This window comes from Neolamprologus brichardi, chromosome 17, assembly GCF_056152115.1.
Source record: "Neolamprologus brichardi isolate AB-2024 chromosome 17, ASM5615211v1, whole genome shotgun sequence".
Lineage (NCBI taxonomy): Eukaryota > Metazoa > Chordata > Actinopteri > Cichliformes > Cichlidae > Neolamprologus > Neolamprologus brichardi.
Window position 1 is genome coordinate 13,981,120 of NC_142120.1, and position 18,514 is coordinate 13,999,633.

Sequence of the window (18,514 nt, forward strand, 5' to 3'; positions counted from 1 at the left end):
AATTTAAAGACACCAGAGCAGAGATGAAAGGAGAAGGCTGGACTGGAGAGAGCTAGTGTGGCTTCATTAGTGTCTGACTACTAGCAGTAAAATGACCATCCTCAACCCTGGACCTGCTGATAACACTTAACTATGCAACCTGCACATCCACCTACATTTCAGCACCGCTGGCTCAGAGGTCAGAGAAACCTGAGTGTTCAAGGAGTCAGGTCTGACAAATTCAAATGCTGTTTACAAGCTGACAGACCATGAAGGTGGTCTTTGTAATAGGATAAACTGAAAGTAATTTCTGCATATGTCACTACACACCAAGCACCAATGCAAATGCAAGCAATAAATCAAGACTCAGAGTGGTAGATTTAAAGCTGATGTGACATTTTTCTAAACAACTTTATTTTGAAGTAAAGCTAATGAATCAAAAATGCTGTTAATGATACATTATTTTAAAAAAAGAAAAAAAATGACGTGTACAACTACAACTATTTAAACGCAGTAAGACAATATTGGCAGGGAGACAATCTGTAGGTCTAAAAAGTCTAAAAGCAGTTGGTTTGGGTCAAGTCATATCCATTCATCCACCCCAGTATCAAGACATCAAAGCCAATCTGCACAGAAGTGCCTGAGATGTTTTGAATCATCGTTAAACAACAAAGAAGAAGATCACCGGGTGATGGACCAATTAAAATTTGACACTATATTATATAACACATCAGTCATGGACTATATTATCTGTAATGCCAGAATACGTCTTTGGAGTCCTGTCACGAGGGTCCATTTTTCACAGGCGTACAGAAAGTTAGACAACAGGAAGCACAGCAGGTGAATTTTGGAGCACATACAGATAATCACAGATAATCACAGGGTGTTTAGCCAATGTAAAAGAGCAGTTTGTTGTTTTGGTTTGTGAGCTTAAATTGTTTTATGTCTATATTGTATATGAGTGTAGACTTATATATATATAGACTTATATAGTTAAACATGTATATTGTGGGATGACATGTCAAACTCTGAACGTTGGAATTTGAAATAAGGTGGCAGGAACACAAAAGTGTCAACTTAGCTGGTGGTCTTAAATTTTGGTATTTCAGCTGCTGTCTTTACCAAAATCTCAAGTTTTAAGCCTTTATCTAATATCATGGAACCAAGATACTTGAAGGTCTTCACCATTTCCTGTCTTGTCCCACTGACTTTGAAATCTAAATTGATACCTTGGATATTGTTGGTTATGAGCTGGGGCAATGCTTTATCAAGATGTTCCAGCATCTTTTCTTGCAGGTTCATCAATATCATCTGCACAATGCAAGTTCTGGCAGATCTACCATAACAATTCACAGTCATTCAAAGCAGGGATAGAATGGTTACCTTTGAAGAAATGTCAAATAGTTTGCAGGTCCTAATTCCAAATATGATCAGATGCATTTACTAGATCTACAGCAGATCTCTGGAGTATTTAAGCTCGACATTTTAGCTCCCCTACAAAATAAAACGAATGCAACCCATGTTTCATGTGTCAGGCTCAGATTAAGAGACTAATCTGGGTCACTTGAATTTAGATTTTGACCAAGAAGAACCCCCCCCCCTAAATAACCATATTTTTTTGTATAAACCAGCATATTGGACTACCTTTCAGCTTGTTGCACTAAAGAGAATGAGTATCTTCAAATCACTGACTGTTATGGAATGTCCCTTGCCACTCCTCTCTTCTCAATAATGCAACACTTTCCTGAGCATGTGATAGATATAGAGCAGCTTTGTTATTTTTTCCTCTGAAATCCCTGTTTACCAACCTTAAATTTCCCCGGGGCCAATCTAACCTTATCTCTTCCTCACGCAGCATGCAATTATCCAGAAAAAGAAATATGAGAACTGTGGAAAATTCCATATGGCAATTCATCATCATCAGGAAGTCATGAGCTGCGTGGAGGAATTAATGAACATGTGCATGCAAATGTGGAAAGGCACGCACAAATGGACTTCCACTGACATGCATTAGAGTCACTTTAAAAATAGAGAGACTAATTAAGGCATCCCCATGATTACGTGTGATGGAACTTTCTTTTTTTTGCAAAACTTGGTTTTTCATTTTCTGGGTGTGTCAGGGTGCAACGAGTGCTTTTTTTCTGAGGTGTGAAGAGTGAGCGGAAGTCAATGTGTCTGTGACCCCAAATGGTTATAAGGATCCAAACAGTGGCGTCCAGTCAATGCATCACAACTGTGTCAGAGACCCTTTAATATTGAAAGAACCCCGGGCACAAACACACCAAGACCAAAGCACGCAGCACCCTGGACCGCAGCTCTTTAATAGAAACTACAAACTGCCTTCTCTGAGATACATGGGTCTTCCCTGCAGCTTCATCGCTGGTTACAGAATAAAATCAATATGTGAGCATGTTAAATTAGCACTTGGGCTCCTTCTGCACTGTAGTAGCCGAGTGTATTTCAAAGGGAGGAAAAATTGAAGCAGCCCACTGCTGTGGGTGCGGAGTTTTCAACTGTTTCCTACTGAGACGGTTCACTTTGACAAAGCACGATGGATTTAATCCATTTTATCACCAAAATAAATGCAGTGTCAGAGCAGAGGCGCTGACAACTTGGCTTCTTCTTTAATATTGCAATTGATGCTAAATGTTGGGTGATAAGCTGTGCATGTCAGGAAAACTGTCTTCTTACCTCTTCCCACTCAGCAGTGAAAGACGGCGTTCTCTCCAATCTCCCCTCCGGGCTGGCGCCTTCACGTGGGCTCGGACTTCCAGGGCCCTGGCCCCGTGATCCGGACCCCCAGCTGTGCTCTTCCTGTAAGAAAAAAAACAAAATAAAACACTTTGTGCTTAATTACTGCACAAATACGAGATGCAAAAAAAAAGTTGCCAAATATTCAACCTTAAAAATATGAACAACTAAAACTGAAAATAAGTCCGTTCAGTGCTCATCAAACTTTCAGCTGTAATGGCACTATTTTCATCAAACAGATTATGTATTTAGCTCATGATTTATTTACAATGAATTACAGAAGTCTCATAAAATGTGCTGCGGCAGAGAACATTGTGACCCAGATTGATGAGTTATCCAATTGGCTGGACTGGTTTCTGCTCTGTTTATGAAGTCACATGACACAGCAAGATGCAAATTATTTTTATATAAGTGAATATTTACGATATTTGCATTCGTGCTCAGTACAACAATACTGGAGACTTCTTTGCTTGTGCAGACGTTTAAAAAGAGTGAAGTTTTACTTATGATGTCAAATGAATGATCAGAAACACTTAATAAGAAAGACTCTTGTTAATAACTCTTATTAATCTAAATCGCAGAATTCATGTTCTTTTTAGTGCTCTGGCTGCATAGAGAATGACACTTTTAAGGTAGCGAGAACTTACCTGTATGGGAGACACTGCCACTAGGTTAGAATCAGACTTAGAAAGAGATTTCGAAAGCTGCAGGTCCAACACACTGCGTGGCATGGACCTCATCCTCCCAAGGGTGCAAGCCCTTTCCTCGTAGCCAATCCCAGGTGAACTGTCTCTGGATGTCGCTCCTGTCTGGCTTCCCCGTAAATCTGCAACTTCTCCGTTTTGACCAGAGGAACAAGAGGGTGGGTGGCTCAGGGTAGACCATCCACGAGGGAGATCTACCTGTTCACAGTTTCTGGGTTGAGCCTGGTCCTGGTTGACCTTGGTGTGGAAGATAGTCCGGTACACAACCTGTGGCTTTCGAGTGTCGTTGGCTAAGCTCTGAGAGTATGACTCAGTCCCTGGCCGGGAGAAGACCTGACTGGCTCCTCCGCCGATCACAATGCTGAACTCCGGGGTCTGCAGAAAGTTGCTCTGGACATCTGTATTTTTAAAGGATTTGGGGCTGTAAAGGTGGTAAGGTGTATCGGGGGGTTCACAGGCTGGAGAAGATCCATGAAGCAGGCCTGCAAACTCCTCTGGGATGTGGCTCTTCCTGTGGTCCTGTGACAGAGCGTTTGATTTGGAGGACAAGCAGGGAGGAGGAGGAGTCGGGTCTCGCTGATAAGGGATGTCGTCTGCAGACAGGACACATGCACAAAAAAATGTGATTACCATTATCTCAAACAAATTACCCTAAGCATGTGCATTGTATTTGAGTCAAATGCCAAAACAATGATACAAATGAATGAATTTATTCCAACAATACAAGACAGCAAGTATAGAATAAAGTACTCATCAAATAACAGAAAGAGAAAGAAAAGTAAAAACTACACTAGCTGCAAACAGGAAGATAAGAACAGGGTAATGCATCTTCTGCTTCCCTTGTAGAAGAGCTGTTTGTTTCTCAGAGGAGTAAAAGGGCTCCAGACTTGCATTTTGCACCTCTGCGCCTTCACTGTGTGGGTGCAAATGGCATGCTTGTGCATCTGAACTTACATGTATGCATGAACTCGTCCAGACAGATATTCTCAGACCATCGATGTGGTTTGAGTATTTTTTCATTTTATTTTAATTTTTCAGGGGATGCTTTTAGACGTCCACTCACTCTGTCTGTGTGCAGCAGTCGGAAAGAAGTGTGTGTGTGTGTGTGTGTGCACGGGTTCTGTGTATACTTGACTATTATTGTATCAGTGAATGCTTATAATTACATCTCCATTAGTTACAACTTAAGTCATGTATGTTTACATGTTCTGTATAAAGATACGCTCATTAGGAAAAATGTAATTTCACCAGAACTGCCACATTCTCAGACTCATGACAAATCTTACACTAAATATGAGAGTGTAGTAAAGGAGAGGCTTAGAATCAAACAAAAACTAGTTAGTTAATTTCTCAGGTTAGAAAGGAGCTGCTCCGCCCCTGCACTGACTTTACTATTAATACCGAGGAACTATAATCCATCTTTCAAGTTTTTACACCCACTGTGAAAATAACAGACTTTGACATCCAAGCATCTGACTGGCAATTACTTCATTACCTCAAATGCAGTAAAAGCATACCTGTATGCAAAAACACGCAACACAACCAGTCATGGACTGGCCTCCATAGCATTATTGAAGCAGTGTGGGATCATCTTTACAGGGAATGAAACAAAAAACAGTCAACATCCAAGGAAGAGCTTTGAATGTCTGAAGAACTATTCCTGAAGACTGCTTAAAGAAATGACAAGAAAGCTGCCTAAGTAAGTTCGGGCTGTGTTGATGAATAAAGTCATACCAAATACTGACTTTCAAGCTCATTAGAATTGTACAGATTCTGTTTTTCCCTTATAAACTGTATCACTTATGTACTTTTATGTACATGCTGCACCTATTTCCCATTTTTTGAGGGCAAAAAACCCAATAAAAACAACTGATTTCACTGCTTTGCATCCAAGGCAGGTTTCTAAAATCAGATTTCGTTTTCCATTCATTTCCTGATTAAACTATAATACTGGTAAGAAAAAGGGTTTATTTCTTGTGTTAGTCGAGCCCCGACCCTCCTTTTGTTCCCTTATCGGTCACTTTGTGTTAAGATTGTGCACCAGGCCAAGGGAACAGTCTGACAATTGATTGATGAAGTATTTTTTTTCCTCACACATAAACACTCACACCTAATAACTCTTTACAGTCAAATACAGTTGCTTGAACAAATAGAAAAATTTTACACTCTTGTAATCAAAACTGTCACTGGAATAATGGCATGTACCCTCACTGGCCCACACACACTGAATTTACAATCATTTGACTGCATACCCCCGCTGCCAGCCACATCCTCGACCCACACAAACAGACAGTCAATGTCTTGGTTTGTCAGCCAGTTTTTGCAAGCATTCTCTGACTGCCTTCTGCACAACAAGCCACACATCAATATGCAACAACTGCATGATGGAAGAAGAGAAAGAAAGAGAAAGAGGAAAGAAAGCATTAGTTGGCTGTTTTTGTCTGAGGACCCCCCATAAAGTTGCCAACTAAAATTGCTTACTATGATTGAAACAGGAGATGATTCAGTTCTTCTAAAAACATTATTAATGGGCCCCCTCAAACACAGACATTTTGACTGCACCGCAAAACACACCCATCCACATTTCAGGTAATGAGGGATGAAACCATGACTCATTCTTGAGTATTGCATCTACTGAAAATGTCATTATTTCTTACACAACTGAAAGCATTTCGGATTATTAAGCCCCATCATTTTTCAGGATAAATGGGACAAAGCAGCCAAAAGATTAGTAATCCCCCTGACCTCTGATCTTAATATTTCTCTCTCATTGTCCACGCTGTGTTACTTTGACCGAGCAGAAGCATCCATAAGAAGACATACTTTGAATGATCTTTCTGAGGGAGGCTCCAAAAGCGAGTCATTCCCCATAGGCCTAGCCATCTCTTATCACTATCTCACACACAGCGAATGCTTACAACATAAAACATAAATGTATCTATTTTAAATTATGTGTCAGAATAATCACATGAGATGCGGTAACTGAATTGGCCCTTAAAAGGCATCATTAAGATCATTCTCCCCTCTCATTTCTTTCTGTACGTGCTTTTCTCAACCCTGTTATGAATTTCTTTTGCTCCCTTCACTTCCCCTCTTTGTAATAAAAATGAAAAAGTTGGCAACAGGTGAGTCTACCCGTAACTATGGCAACAGCGAGCTCCAGCATCTCTCGCAGTCATCGGGCAGCTGAGTGCCTTTGACCTCCAGGAGAACAAGGGGAAAAGTGTACAGTGGATAAAGACGGCAATCAAATCAGCAAGTTGTTTATCGAGACAGAAAACAAACAAAAAAACAAAACAAAAGCCGAGCAGATTTTTGATTTGAAGAAAAAAACAGAAGAAAAGTTCTATAAAAAGTATAAATAGACCAATACGTCTAACAGGCAGCTAACTATGCTTTCCTTTCTTCTTCTTCCCCTGCAAACAATCGATAGATTCCCCCTCTGAGTTGTTTTCACCTTCATTACTTATCCATTCCTGAGTGTCCAGGCTTCACTCACCATCCTCAGTGTGTTTGAGTAAGGCTGTGTGTGTCCGTGTGTGCGTTTCTTACCTGGAGATCCAAGGCTAGTGTCAGCTCTAACTAAAGAGCCGTCAAACTGTGTGCACCCTGCTCTCGCTTAAGTACAGCCAATACCTAGGAATCGCAGGGCGAAACAACAGCTGCATCACTGCATACCTGCTTTTTATTGCGACACTAGTATGAAAACACACAAATACACACAAGTTGTGGCACGCAACGGGACAGCCCAGGAACTAATCTTCAACTGAAAGCAAACAGCAGCAGCAATGTAAATGTTTGTGCAATAAATACAGATTTGTCATAATTAGAACTAAATGGCAACAGTAAAGGCGGCTGCCGACCGACTTTTAAACACTAAAAGTCTTCACTTGTGCACGTCCTTCTATTTTTCCATAGAGAATAAGCAAAAAATAGAGAGGGAGAGAAATAGAGCTGTATTTACTGTATGTAGTGTACGTTACGTAAATGCTCCTGCTGTTTCTACTACTTTTCATTTATCGGAGTTCTTTAGTGTTATAGCTGCCCAGCACATCCTACAGGTAGATCAATTCAACACACTATTCTTATTCAAAAGAGGTATTGAGTGTATTATGTATTAGGGCTGAGAAGTGACTAAATTAAGCTTAATGGAAAATGTCAATATACACACTAAATGTTCAAGATAGCTGGGAGAGAATCCAAATAAATTCATTATAGATTTTTATAGCCAACAAATCAGCAGAAAATGTTAAATTTGTCAACGTCTGGTAAGGAGAAGGCTGGAGTAGATCAACAAAACACTGGAACAAGGGAATTAGCAGTTCCTGCTCCAGGCAGACAACAATATTATTGTTGCTGTGGTAAGCACAACCACATCACCTCCACTGTAGTCATGTGCTTACTGATGTAACCAGGTAACCTCCAGGTAACCCAACTCAATGTTTTAAGTGTAAACTAAACCTAACCATGTTATTTTTGTGTTGTAGCTTTACCCACGGTGTCTGAGAGCTTTAATTTACTTGTAGGAAAATTCCTTTACCACCTCAAAATGCAGCTGCTTGGGGATAACACTTCCTGAAAGTTCAAATACTTTGGGCCTGCAGCACTGATTTTCTGCGTACAGCCAACATTCTCTGTAGCACTACAAACAGTTTGCATCGGGTTAATTATTCTTTAGAACATACACATATTTACAGAATGTAGCAGACATCATATGGACCAGCAATGAGTTATTTTAAAGTTGTTCATCTAGCTCATAATCCATCGCAAGTCACATGTTATTGTAATGTTAAAAGTACATAAAAAAGTACATTTTCTTGTCATTGTTTGGCCATATTACACAAACTAGTGGAACTGAAAACCCACTGAGAAGTTAAGGTAGCTCATAGACGCTCACATCCAGGACAAATGAATCCCTTTAAGTTCTTTAAAAGCTTAGCAGTACTATGAAAGGAGTAGCAATCCTTGTGGGACTGTGGAGGGACAGATGGTCAGCGGATGCCTCAACAGTCTTTGATGAGCAAAAAACCTCAGCTGATTTTGTTTCAGGTAGAAATTCAGCAATACCTTGCTTTTTTGTTGTTGTTGTTGTTGTTGTTTTCGGGTTGCCCTGCTATGTTGTCAGTGTGCGGGTGGCGGGTCAGAGTGGAACATGGAGCACAATAGTAGAGGACAGCCAGTGAGAGGAGAGGACAGAGTTACTCAAGTTGATGACAAATTGTCAACCTACTGTAGCTAACACTGAGCATGGGGGTAGTGGGTGGTGAGTAGGGGTGTGTGAGCTACCTGTCTCTCCGAAGCAGCTGCATCACGAGAAACACTGGATAGCACACTGCCTGACCAAAAAACAAATCGCCACCTGGATTTAACTAAGCAAATAGGTACGGGCCTCTTATAGGTGCATAGGTGATTATCTTTCAGCTGGCAACAAGTTATTTGCCAACTGGTGCAATGAGTTGCTTCTCATTTCATAAACAATCATGTCGAAAGACACATCTCCTGGTTCTGGAAAAGATGTTAGTGTGTTTGAGAAGGGTAAAATCATTGGCATGCATCAAGCAGAGAAAACGTCTAAAGAGATTGCAGAAACTACTAAAATTGGGTTGAGAACTGTCCAATGCATTATTAAAAAGTGGAAGGATAGTGGGGACACATCATCTTCCAGGATGATCACGATCACCGATCACTGAAATCAAATCGTAGAAAAACAACAGAAGAACTCAGGGCTATGTTTAATAGTGAAAGTAAGAGCACACGCACAATGCGAAGGGAACTCAAGGGATTGGGACTGAACAGCTGTGTAGCCATAAGAAAACCACTAGTCAGTGAGGCAAACCGAAAAAAAAGGCAATGCATGAAGGTCATGTGGTCTGTTGAGTCCAGATTTACCCTGTTCCAGAGTGATGGGTGCATCAGGCTAAGAAAAGAGGCAGATGAAGTGATGCATCCATCATGCCTAGTGCCTACTGTACAAGCCTGTGAGGGCAGTGCTATGATCTGGGGTTGCTGCAGTTGGTCAGGTCTAGGTTCAGCAACAGTATGTGCTCCAAGAATGAGGTAAGCTGATTATACTGAAGGACCAGGTTATTCCATCAATGGGTTTTTTCTTCCCTGATGGCACAGGCATATTCCAAGACGAGAATGCCAGGATTCATCAGGCTTAAATTGTAAAAGAGTGGTTGTGGGAGCATGAGACATTATTTTCACACATGGATTGGCCACCACAGTGTCCAGACCTTAACCCCATTGAGAATATTTGGGATGTGCTGGAGAAGGCTTTGCACAGTGGTCAGACGCTTCCATCATCGACGCAAGTTCTTAGTGAAAGATTAATGCAACACTGGTTGGAAATAAATCTTGTGACATTACAGAAGCTTATCGAAACAATGCCACAGCGATTACGTGTTGTACTCAAAGCTAAAGGTGGTCCATTGAAATATTAGACTGTGACCTTTTTTTGGTGGTGACTTTTTTAGGGCCAGGCAGTGTATCTGCTATGAAATTTTGAGACCTCTTTGGTACCCTGCTCTAATCTAAAACTGACATGTGATGAGTGAAGAGAAGATATTAATGATTCAGTTTCTGAACAGCTTGTTATAGCAGAAAAAACACAAGCTTAACTAATAACACTAACAATGGCTCTGTTTCAACGAGGGAACCCCGTCGGGTATGACTCCGAGCCTCCTTCAAAGGTCTGGAAGTGGTATAAATTAGCATCATTAGTTACACCTGTGCTTTTCCTGCTATGACGTCAGATAATCTCATTAAAAAGAGGTACACATGCACGAGCAACCAACCGAATAGGACTCCAAATTAATCTTTGCAAATAAAAGGCAATATTTTTGTTTCCTAAGATCCTCTTCAAGCCCAATTGCAGTGGGTTGTAATGTTCAGCGGTGTATCGTGCATGCATTAGGAGCACACTCAGAAGTCAAGTGTTTTTAGTGTGCACACTGACAATTTTGAGTGTTCCCTAAATTCATTGCTTATTCACTGTGTGCACAACGCAAAACTCAAAACCTGCTTAGAGCTACTAACATCATATCGAATTTGAAAACTTTTTCCTTTCACCAGCTCATATTAGTAAGTAAAAGTAAGCGTTCTTCCTTAAATGAATATTCTCTTGCAAGTAATCACTTTATAGAAGTAAGATTCAATTCCACATGGTGTATAATGCAACCCCGGTCTAAATTAAACCCTCTCTATAGTAAATAAATCTAGTTAAAGCTGAAACAGCTGGAAGACTCAGCATAGCTTGACAAAGAGGCAAGACAATATTCTTTCATTGAGGCATAACAGTTTGCAGGCCAGCACAGAAAGGGAAAAAAAACCTAGAGCACGAGGCTGAAAAGGTGAGAATTGCAGAAGATGGAGATGGAGATGGAGATATGCGGTAGAGAGGTTGAGGGAGGTTATCTAATAGAAAACACATTTAAAAAGGAAAGGCAAATGAGTAATGCACAGGCATACTGTTGCAATAAAACAACTAACCAAAACACAGAAGAAAGGTTGACAAATGGCAGCTAGGCTGGTGTAAAGTGAGGGGGAAGGCTAGGGGCACAGACCAGTGACTGACAGGCAGACAGAGTGTGTGAAAGCGGCTAGAGAAATAAGGGAGTGACAGAATGAAGGATTGAGTGATCGAGGGAGGAGGGGTGAGGGAGGGAAATGAAAGGGTAAGGATACAGGGCTGGAGGTTATATATCAAAACTGCAGAAAATAAGAGTAAGGCTTGATCTATCATAATAAAGTCAACCAATCTACACAGTATCGGAGCAGTCCACTGCAAGTTGAGTTTCTACTGCAAACTCTATCAGAAATCTAATAAAGCCTTTTTCATTATTGATTCTTACACGGACAGGTCAAAAAAAGGTGCGGCGAGAGGTCTCAACACATCTTATTTTGTTGACTAATCTCTACAGGGGACAGTGGAGGTGTATGCAGACGGTCACACAAACTCACCATTTTCTCATACAATGGGGTGTTTTTCTTTCTGTGTGTGAGGTAGCAGGAGGGGCTGGGAAACGATCCCAACATCTGATAGCGTTGCGTTCATTGCTCCATCTCATGTGGCGCCGCACTGACTGTTATTAAAAACTACAGAGTAATATCTGAACTGTCAGTCATTCCTGAGATTAAAGACTGAGCCCTACTTTCTAAGCACCACAGGCCTGGATAAATCATTATCAGCTCCCGGAGCCTTGGGTACTAAGCTTACATTAGGTTAGTCTTAGGCTAGGCGAGCAAACCCCTCCCCCATATGAGTGGGACTGTAAAAGTCTGCTGGGACTTACGATGATGAAAGCAAATGATTTGATGCCACTGATTTAAGAAAGTGTTAAAGCAACATGGGATTCAGTGGGTTACATGTGAGAGCTAGATAAATGTTTCCTTCAATGGTTGTTGGAAATGTCAGAATCCTTAGCTAAGGTCCCGCAAGTACACTTAACAAGAAATAGAAAGGTTTCAGTTGTACTCTTCCAGCTTTACACCAAATGTTTAAGAACCTGGGGATTCAAAACCACACAATGGATTGCAAAGGAAAAATGACCTACAGTGTTTGCTTTTAACTCCTACTTGTGTCACAGGATTGAACATAGCATGACATAATGACTAATCTTCTGATAGGTCCCATACTATAGGATGACTCTTGACTCTCAGAAAAAAAACTTAAAAGGTTACATTGTGGTTTTTAAAATATGACTACATTTTGCTCGAGAAAAGGTCTGTTGTTGAAAATATTCACCATTGTTATCTGTGGATTTATTGAGATGGAACATCTCTTGATTATATTTCAATTAGCTTCTGGTCCTCGCTCTCCAATGCACCTGTCCTTCAAACTCAACTCAGCCTGATTCACTATCCTACAGAGCTAATATCAACCTATATGTATTTACAGTGCTTTACAATTTTTTTTAGACAACTTGTCCTTAAAAAAAGGCAAAAAAATGTAGAAATCTGTCAAAAACTTGTTTAAATTAAAAATTATATTGTTATTTATTAGGCAAATAGCAAACTGAATTCACATTTTTATGCCAAAATAAAAATGGCACACTGGTCCTCACTTCAAATAAGAAATTCATATCATATCATTCACCACAAAAATATTCTTTTCTTCAAGAATACAATAAATAACTGTAATTGGCCATCTTAATTAAATAATAATAATAATGCTAATAATGATGATAAATTCACAGATTAAAAACAATAATTATATTTTAGCATTTATATTATAATTTCAATTGAAGAGCTGGGAAATTACACAAGCATAAGAAAGATTTTGGTAATTACCAATGCTGTTCATTTAGGGCAGCTGTGAGATAAACCTCACACTGGGTTGTGGTCTAAGAAATGTGTTAAGCACTGTATATAGTCATTATAAATGCATTATACACTTGCATTTTAAATGGATTATGGCAAAAATAACTTGGCTTACCAAATTAACAGATACTAATAATTCACTGTTACACATATTGATATAAAATGTATTAATTTACTTCCAAAGATATGTACTCATTAATATAAAAGAATAGGAAACTCTTTGCTCTTTGGACACAAGGTAGAAAGCACCCAGTAACACCACTCTACTCTGGTTATCTTGGATTTAAGCAAATTTAGTGTTTGTAGCTCCTTACATTGCTTATTCCACATAATATATCACACAAAATCATGAGGCTGATAATCGCCTTTATCTTTATCGTATTTAACTATTTTAGTTCACCATACATGTCTAATTGGTTTTAAACCACACCCCATTATGTTTGGCTGTTCGGCTGGACATTTCTTGTTCTCAGTGGAGATTACACCTTTACTGCATTTTTTGTTTGTGTTAGATTGACCAAATCTGAATCCCAAATTCTGTAACAGGCTTGTCACCATCATTTCTTGCACTATATTATAGCTGGCTGTTCTGATGTGAGTATTATTATTATTACACTGAACACAACAGTATTTATGATTTCCAGCCTAAGCCTCCGTGGTGCAGGGTCTCTGAATTCCACCAAACTCCTAAATTGTCACTATCACGTTGCCTGTAAAAATTAAAATCATCACTATGTTTTCACAGCTTATGAAAGATGATGCCTGCTGCCCAGAAAATTAAAGCGCCTCCATGATCCTAATCAACAAATTAGTTTTTAGGTTAGGTGGTCGCCAATTTGGTACCTTAGGTGAATTTCAGTCTATTACACATACTAAAAAGTGTGTGTGTGTGCATGTGTGAGGTTTCTAACAAACGCGAATGTCAAGTTAATAATAGACTGTATTTTCAATATCCTCTTTATTTATCTCATATACACACACCCAAAAGCAAGCGAGCAAAACAATAAGAAGACAATGAATGGCAAACAGTTCTTATCTGAGTTATGGGTTAAGGGGCATTTTCCTTATCTTCATCTTTTCATGCTGAAAGCTGGCCTCAGGTTTGTGACACCAGAGCTAGCGCCACACTAACAGGTGCAAACAGGTCAGGCTAAACTCTGCCCCGTGGGTAGCGGAGAAGCGATAGGGATTCCCTGCTGAGAGCGTTACTTCATTACTGAGAGCCTGTACGTATCTAAACCCAGCCTTAAGGCAGAGAGGGGCCAGTCTAGAGATATTGAATTCACACTTTCACTCGTAAATCAAATATGCAGAGGTTTTTTTTGTGCCACAGCGACTGTCTTTTGTCTGCTAAAACCCATTTTTTCAGGTCTCCTCAAGTTGAGAATGATGGCAGTCACTGAAATTTCATTTATTCAGCTTATGTGAGACAGGAGGGGATGGTGACAGTTAAATGACTAATACGAGCTCAGCAGTGATTAGAATTTTAGATTTTATATATACGTGCTATCCAAAAATCACATAAATGCTTAACAGCTTTAGAGATTTTCAGAATACAAAGGGGAATTTTGCAAATTAAAATATAGTCACCGATCATCTTAGTGTTTATATAAAGAGATCCAATGGTCACAAATTCACAAAAGGTACCAATTTTTCAAGTCAACCTTTCTTTACCACCCTTCAAAGTCAGCACATTTCCAGGAAGTCTAAATGCTGCCTTTGATTGAGATTGAGATCTGGTGCCTGTGGAGGCCATTTAAATACTAATGTTTCTGAACTCATTGTCATGTTCAAGGAAGCAGGATCTGGACTTTCTGACATGGTGCATTGTGGCCATAAAGGGATGGAAATGGTTAGCAGCAACACTCGGGTCCAAGGTCTTCCAAAAAAAAATAAATCCCCCCACATCACCAGTTAATACAAGGCATGACAGATCCATGATCTCATGTTGTTTATGCCATTACGCCATTATTCTGACTCTAATATCGAAATGTGCAGCAAACATTGAGGCTCATGGCGAGACTGGCAACATTTTCCTGGTCTTGGTGTCCAATTTTGGTGAGCCTGTGTAAATCATAGCCTCGGTTTCCTGTTCTGACAGGAGTGGCACCCAGTGTGGTCGATTCTTCAACAATTCTTGTGTACTAAGAGACGCTCTTCTGCTTAGCTTGGGCGACTGTGGCTCAGGGGGTTGGGAAGCGTATCTGTAAGTTCGATCCCCGGGCTCTCTGTCCTGGTCGTTGTGTCTTTGGGCAAGACACTTTACCCTACCGCCTACTGGTGTTGGCCAGAGGGGCCGATGGCGTGATATGGCAGCCTCGCTTCTGTCAGTCTGCCCCAGGGCAGCTGCGGCTACAACCGTAGCTTGCCTCCACCAGTGTGTGAATGTGAGAGTGAATGAATAATGGCATTGTAAAGTGCTTTGGGTGCCTTGAAAAGTGCTATATAAATCCAATCCATTATTATTATTATTAGCTTGGTTGTAACAAGCGCTTATTTACACTACTGTTGCCTTCTGTTGTTTGGTCATTCTCCCTTGACTTCTTTCATCAAAAAGAGAGACTAGTCCATGCCAACACTGGCCATGAAATAACAGCATTTTAAAAAGCTATAAATTACAAACTCTCAGTGAATAATGCCCCATTTGTGGACATAAATCACCAACTGACAGTTTTGTGCTTCACTTTGTTTTAACTTGCTTTTTATTTTTGCTGATACTTAGTTACCAAAACTTTGGTAAGTTTAGGAACAGACTGCAGCTTGAATAATAATCTGCCCCTTCACAACCCTCCACACTGAGAGATTGCCCAGTGAATGTGACGCCAAGGGAACTTTAACAAGGGTCCAAATGTTCAAAGCTGGGAGTGAGAGAACCACATCACTACTGACTAAACCCAGTGTGTCACAGGACAGACACCAAAAGTGACTTTCTTCATAACTTTCCGGCACCAGCACCTATGACGAAATAGTGTCTGAGAGTGTGATTAGAGGGTGTGAAAAAACACATATATGAAATGTAACTCCCTGTTACCCATTTCTAAAGAATTGTGCTGCTTTTTTCTTTAGCTTTATATATGTCTTATAATGCCGCAATAACTGTAGCATGCCAAAAAACCCCAAAACACTGCAGACCAGATACAACTTCTCCATAAAGCTTCTCTTAAGGCGAGTTTCTCTGTGCATCTCTCTAAATTCTGCTACCTTCTGTCGAGCTATTTTGAATATTGTCTGGGTATCAGCGTGAGCCTCTTTTGTGTTCAGAGCTTCCAAACATGATTCATCATCACCTCAGGTCCTTCTATTCAAAACCCAACCACAAAGTAGTGACAGAGATTTAAGCCCGAATACAAAGAGAAGAAGGCACAGAAGAGGAGTTACATAGCAATGAGGTGTTTTAATAATGTTCATGCACATTGTTGATTTCAGTTTGCATGGATTTTCAAGAGGCTTGTTACTGAAAAGACTCAATGAGAACTAAAAAAAATAAAGAAACAAAACAAATCACACAGCCACATTCAACAGATGCAAATGCGAGAGTCTGCAGTCACAGTGTCTCTATTAGCCAGATGAGATTTATGAGTCATCTGTGATGAGAAGTAACCCTAACTCTAAGTTATGCATAAAAAAAGTTTGTGTTAGTTTTGTATGCCAGACAAAAAGTGAGGAGATCACAGAGTCCTTAATATTCATCCCTAGTAACATGACTCCAAGGAGAGCTATTGACTGATCTTGTAATACACTTCCATCTCAATAACTACTTTTTATATTTGAGTATTTCCTGCCATGTTTCTTGTATTTTTTTATGGACAAAACTCATTTTTATGAAGAAAAAAAAATAACTGTCAATATATTGGCTGATATACTTTGACACAGGGTTGACACAGCTTCAGAGTTATGCAGCGGTGTGTTTGCCCACTTCCTGATTTCCTATTTTTTTTGTATGTTTGTCACATTTAACTGTAACTCCTGAGAAGGTTCATCACAACACATTACAGTTTTGTTAAGGGGGGGGGGATGAAAGGCTCAGCATTTATTAACATTCCATCAATATTTTTCAAAAAATAGTTAACACCTTCCTTATTGTGAAGACTTTGAGTCACTCAACAACACCATCTGCCCAGATGTGATCCTACACTATACTACTTTGCCACATGTGTTGCAGTCAATGCAGCCATTTTTGCAAACAATGAAGCTGCTCAGCTGGAATAACAGCTAGCATATTAGGAGACATTTTCCAAATTACCCACTGTATATTTTGCTGTTTTATTGATGTTTATTGTGATACATAGGGCTGTGCGATATGACCAAAATCTCATATCCCGATATAAGAATTCTATCGTCCGATAACGATATAAATCACAAAAATGTGACATTTTCTGTAAATTCTGTGAATCTCGGGCAGCTCGACTTGCGTGAAGTGTTTCCAGCTGCGCTTCATGTAGCTGGAGTCGAGTGTTTTAACCGATGCATGAAACTATACATTTTTAGACATAGGTTGTAACGGCCGCCGTTTTCTTTGTGAGTATTTATTACACGGCGTGCTGCAGGGAAAAGCCTGTTCTAACGTTTGAGTCTAAGGTCTATTTTTTAGCACCTGGCAGCTCTTTTTTACTTCTCATCCGTAAATAATCTGCTCTTTCACTAGATTCAGTTTATTTTGAAAAGTCTCAACAGGATCTTGAGCTTTATTGTGAAAGGTTTATGTGGAACATAAACAAGCGGACACGCGATGGTTTTACCGTCGTTGTAAAATGAAACGATAGACGTTTTTATATCGTCATCCGATATATATCGTTATATTGAACAGCCCTACTGATACATATGTAGCTGAGATGGGTTAATATTATTAAAATCCCCTTCGAACACACAACATCCACATTTGTCCTGAACCTGTTTGGTAGCAAAACTGCCTAGGGCGAAAAATAAATTAAAGACGGAGAGTGAATGTGTGATCAAAACTATCCACCTCATTAATGAAACTGAGCAGTTAATTAGTGCTGCACCCTTAGGGCGGTACACTCTACTACCAAGACTGTCCAAAAACTCACATATGATCCCACTCTGTGTCAAACAGTCTGTTGATATAGCTCTAATAATTTCTACTCAGACCATGAGTACAAAATAAAAAGGATTGCTGCACTGCAAGGCTTTGCACTGGATTGCATCAGTGCACCTTATGAACTTTAGTGCAAAACTGCATGTATGGCATAAAACCAAATCACGCGCTTATTAAAAAAACACTTTACACACACGAGACAGAAGCAATACAGCTCAAACTGCATAACTGCTAAACACTCTTTCATCTTTTTCTTCCTCTACCTTTCAAATTTGACTGAACAGCTTTTATCTTTGATTGATCCTCTCTCAAACCTGATTGAAAAAGTAACAAGAGGAGCACTATAATTTCACCACTTCTGCCACACAACAGGGGACACATTCAGCACATTCAACCTGGCCAGAACAGCAGGGGAAAAACTTGCATGATGTGTCTCTGCTTCTGTTTAGCTCGGGTCTTGATTAAAATATTAATGAGATGTCAAGAACCTCTTTCTTCTTATTGAGGTTACGTCAGAAGAGATGCAATAAAAGACAACTCTTTCAAATGTGTGTTGACAAAGGAAGGTGAGGAGAAAGCTAAGGTAAGTAAGGTGTGTGTGTGTCCATGAGTATCAAATTAGTGCTCCAAACAAAGGCTTTGCTGACTGTGACGATGACTTAATAATTACGCTGACTGTGACGATGACTTAATAATTACGCGC

General features: G+C 39.9%; 1 protein-coding gene across 4 annotated transcripts in view; it reads right to left on the bottom strand.

The window, feature by feature from the left end:
- Positions 1-18,514, bottom strand: part of anks1b (ankyrin repeat and sterile alpha motif domain containing 1B) — a 271,727-nt gene that overhangs the window by 64,770 nt on the left and 188,443 nt on the right. For all 4 annotated transcript variants that reach the window (XM_006780780.3, XM_006780779.3, XM_035906771.2 and 1 more), the window contains exons 14-15: positions 3,378-4,027; positions 2,671-2,793 (exon numbers count right to left, since the gene is read on the bottom strand). In XM_006780780.3, coding sequence (XP_006780843.2) covers positions 2,671-2,793; positions 3,378-4,027 — 773 coding nt within the window. The remainder of the gene's footprint in view (positions 1-2,670; positions 2,794-3,377; positions 4,028-18,514) is intronic.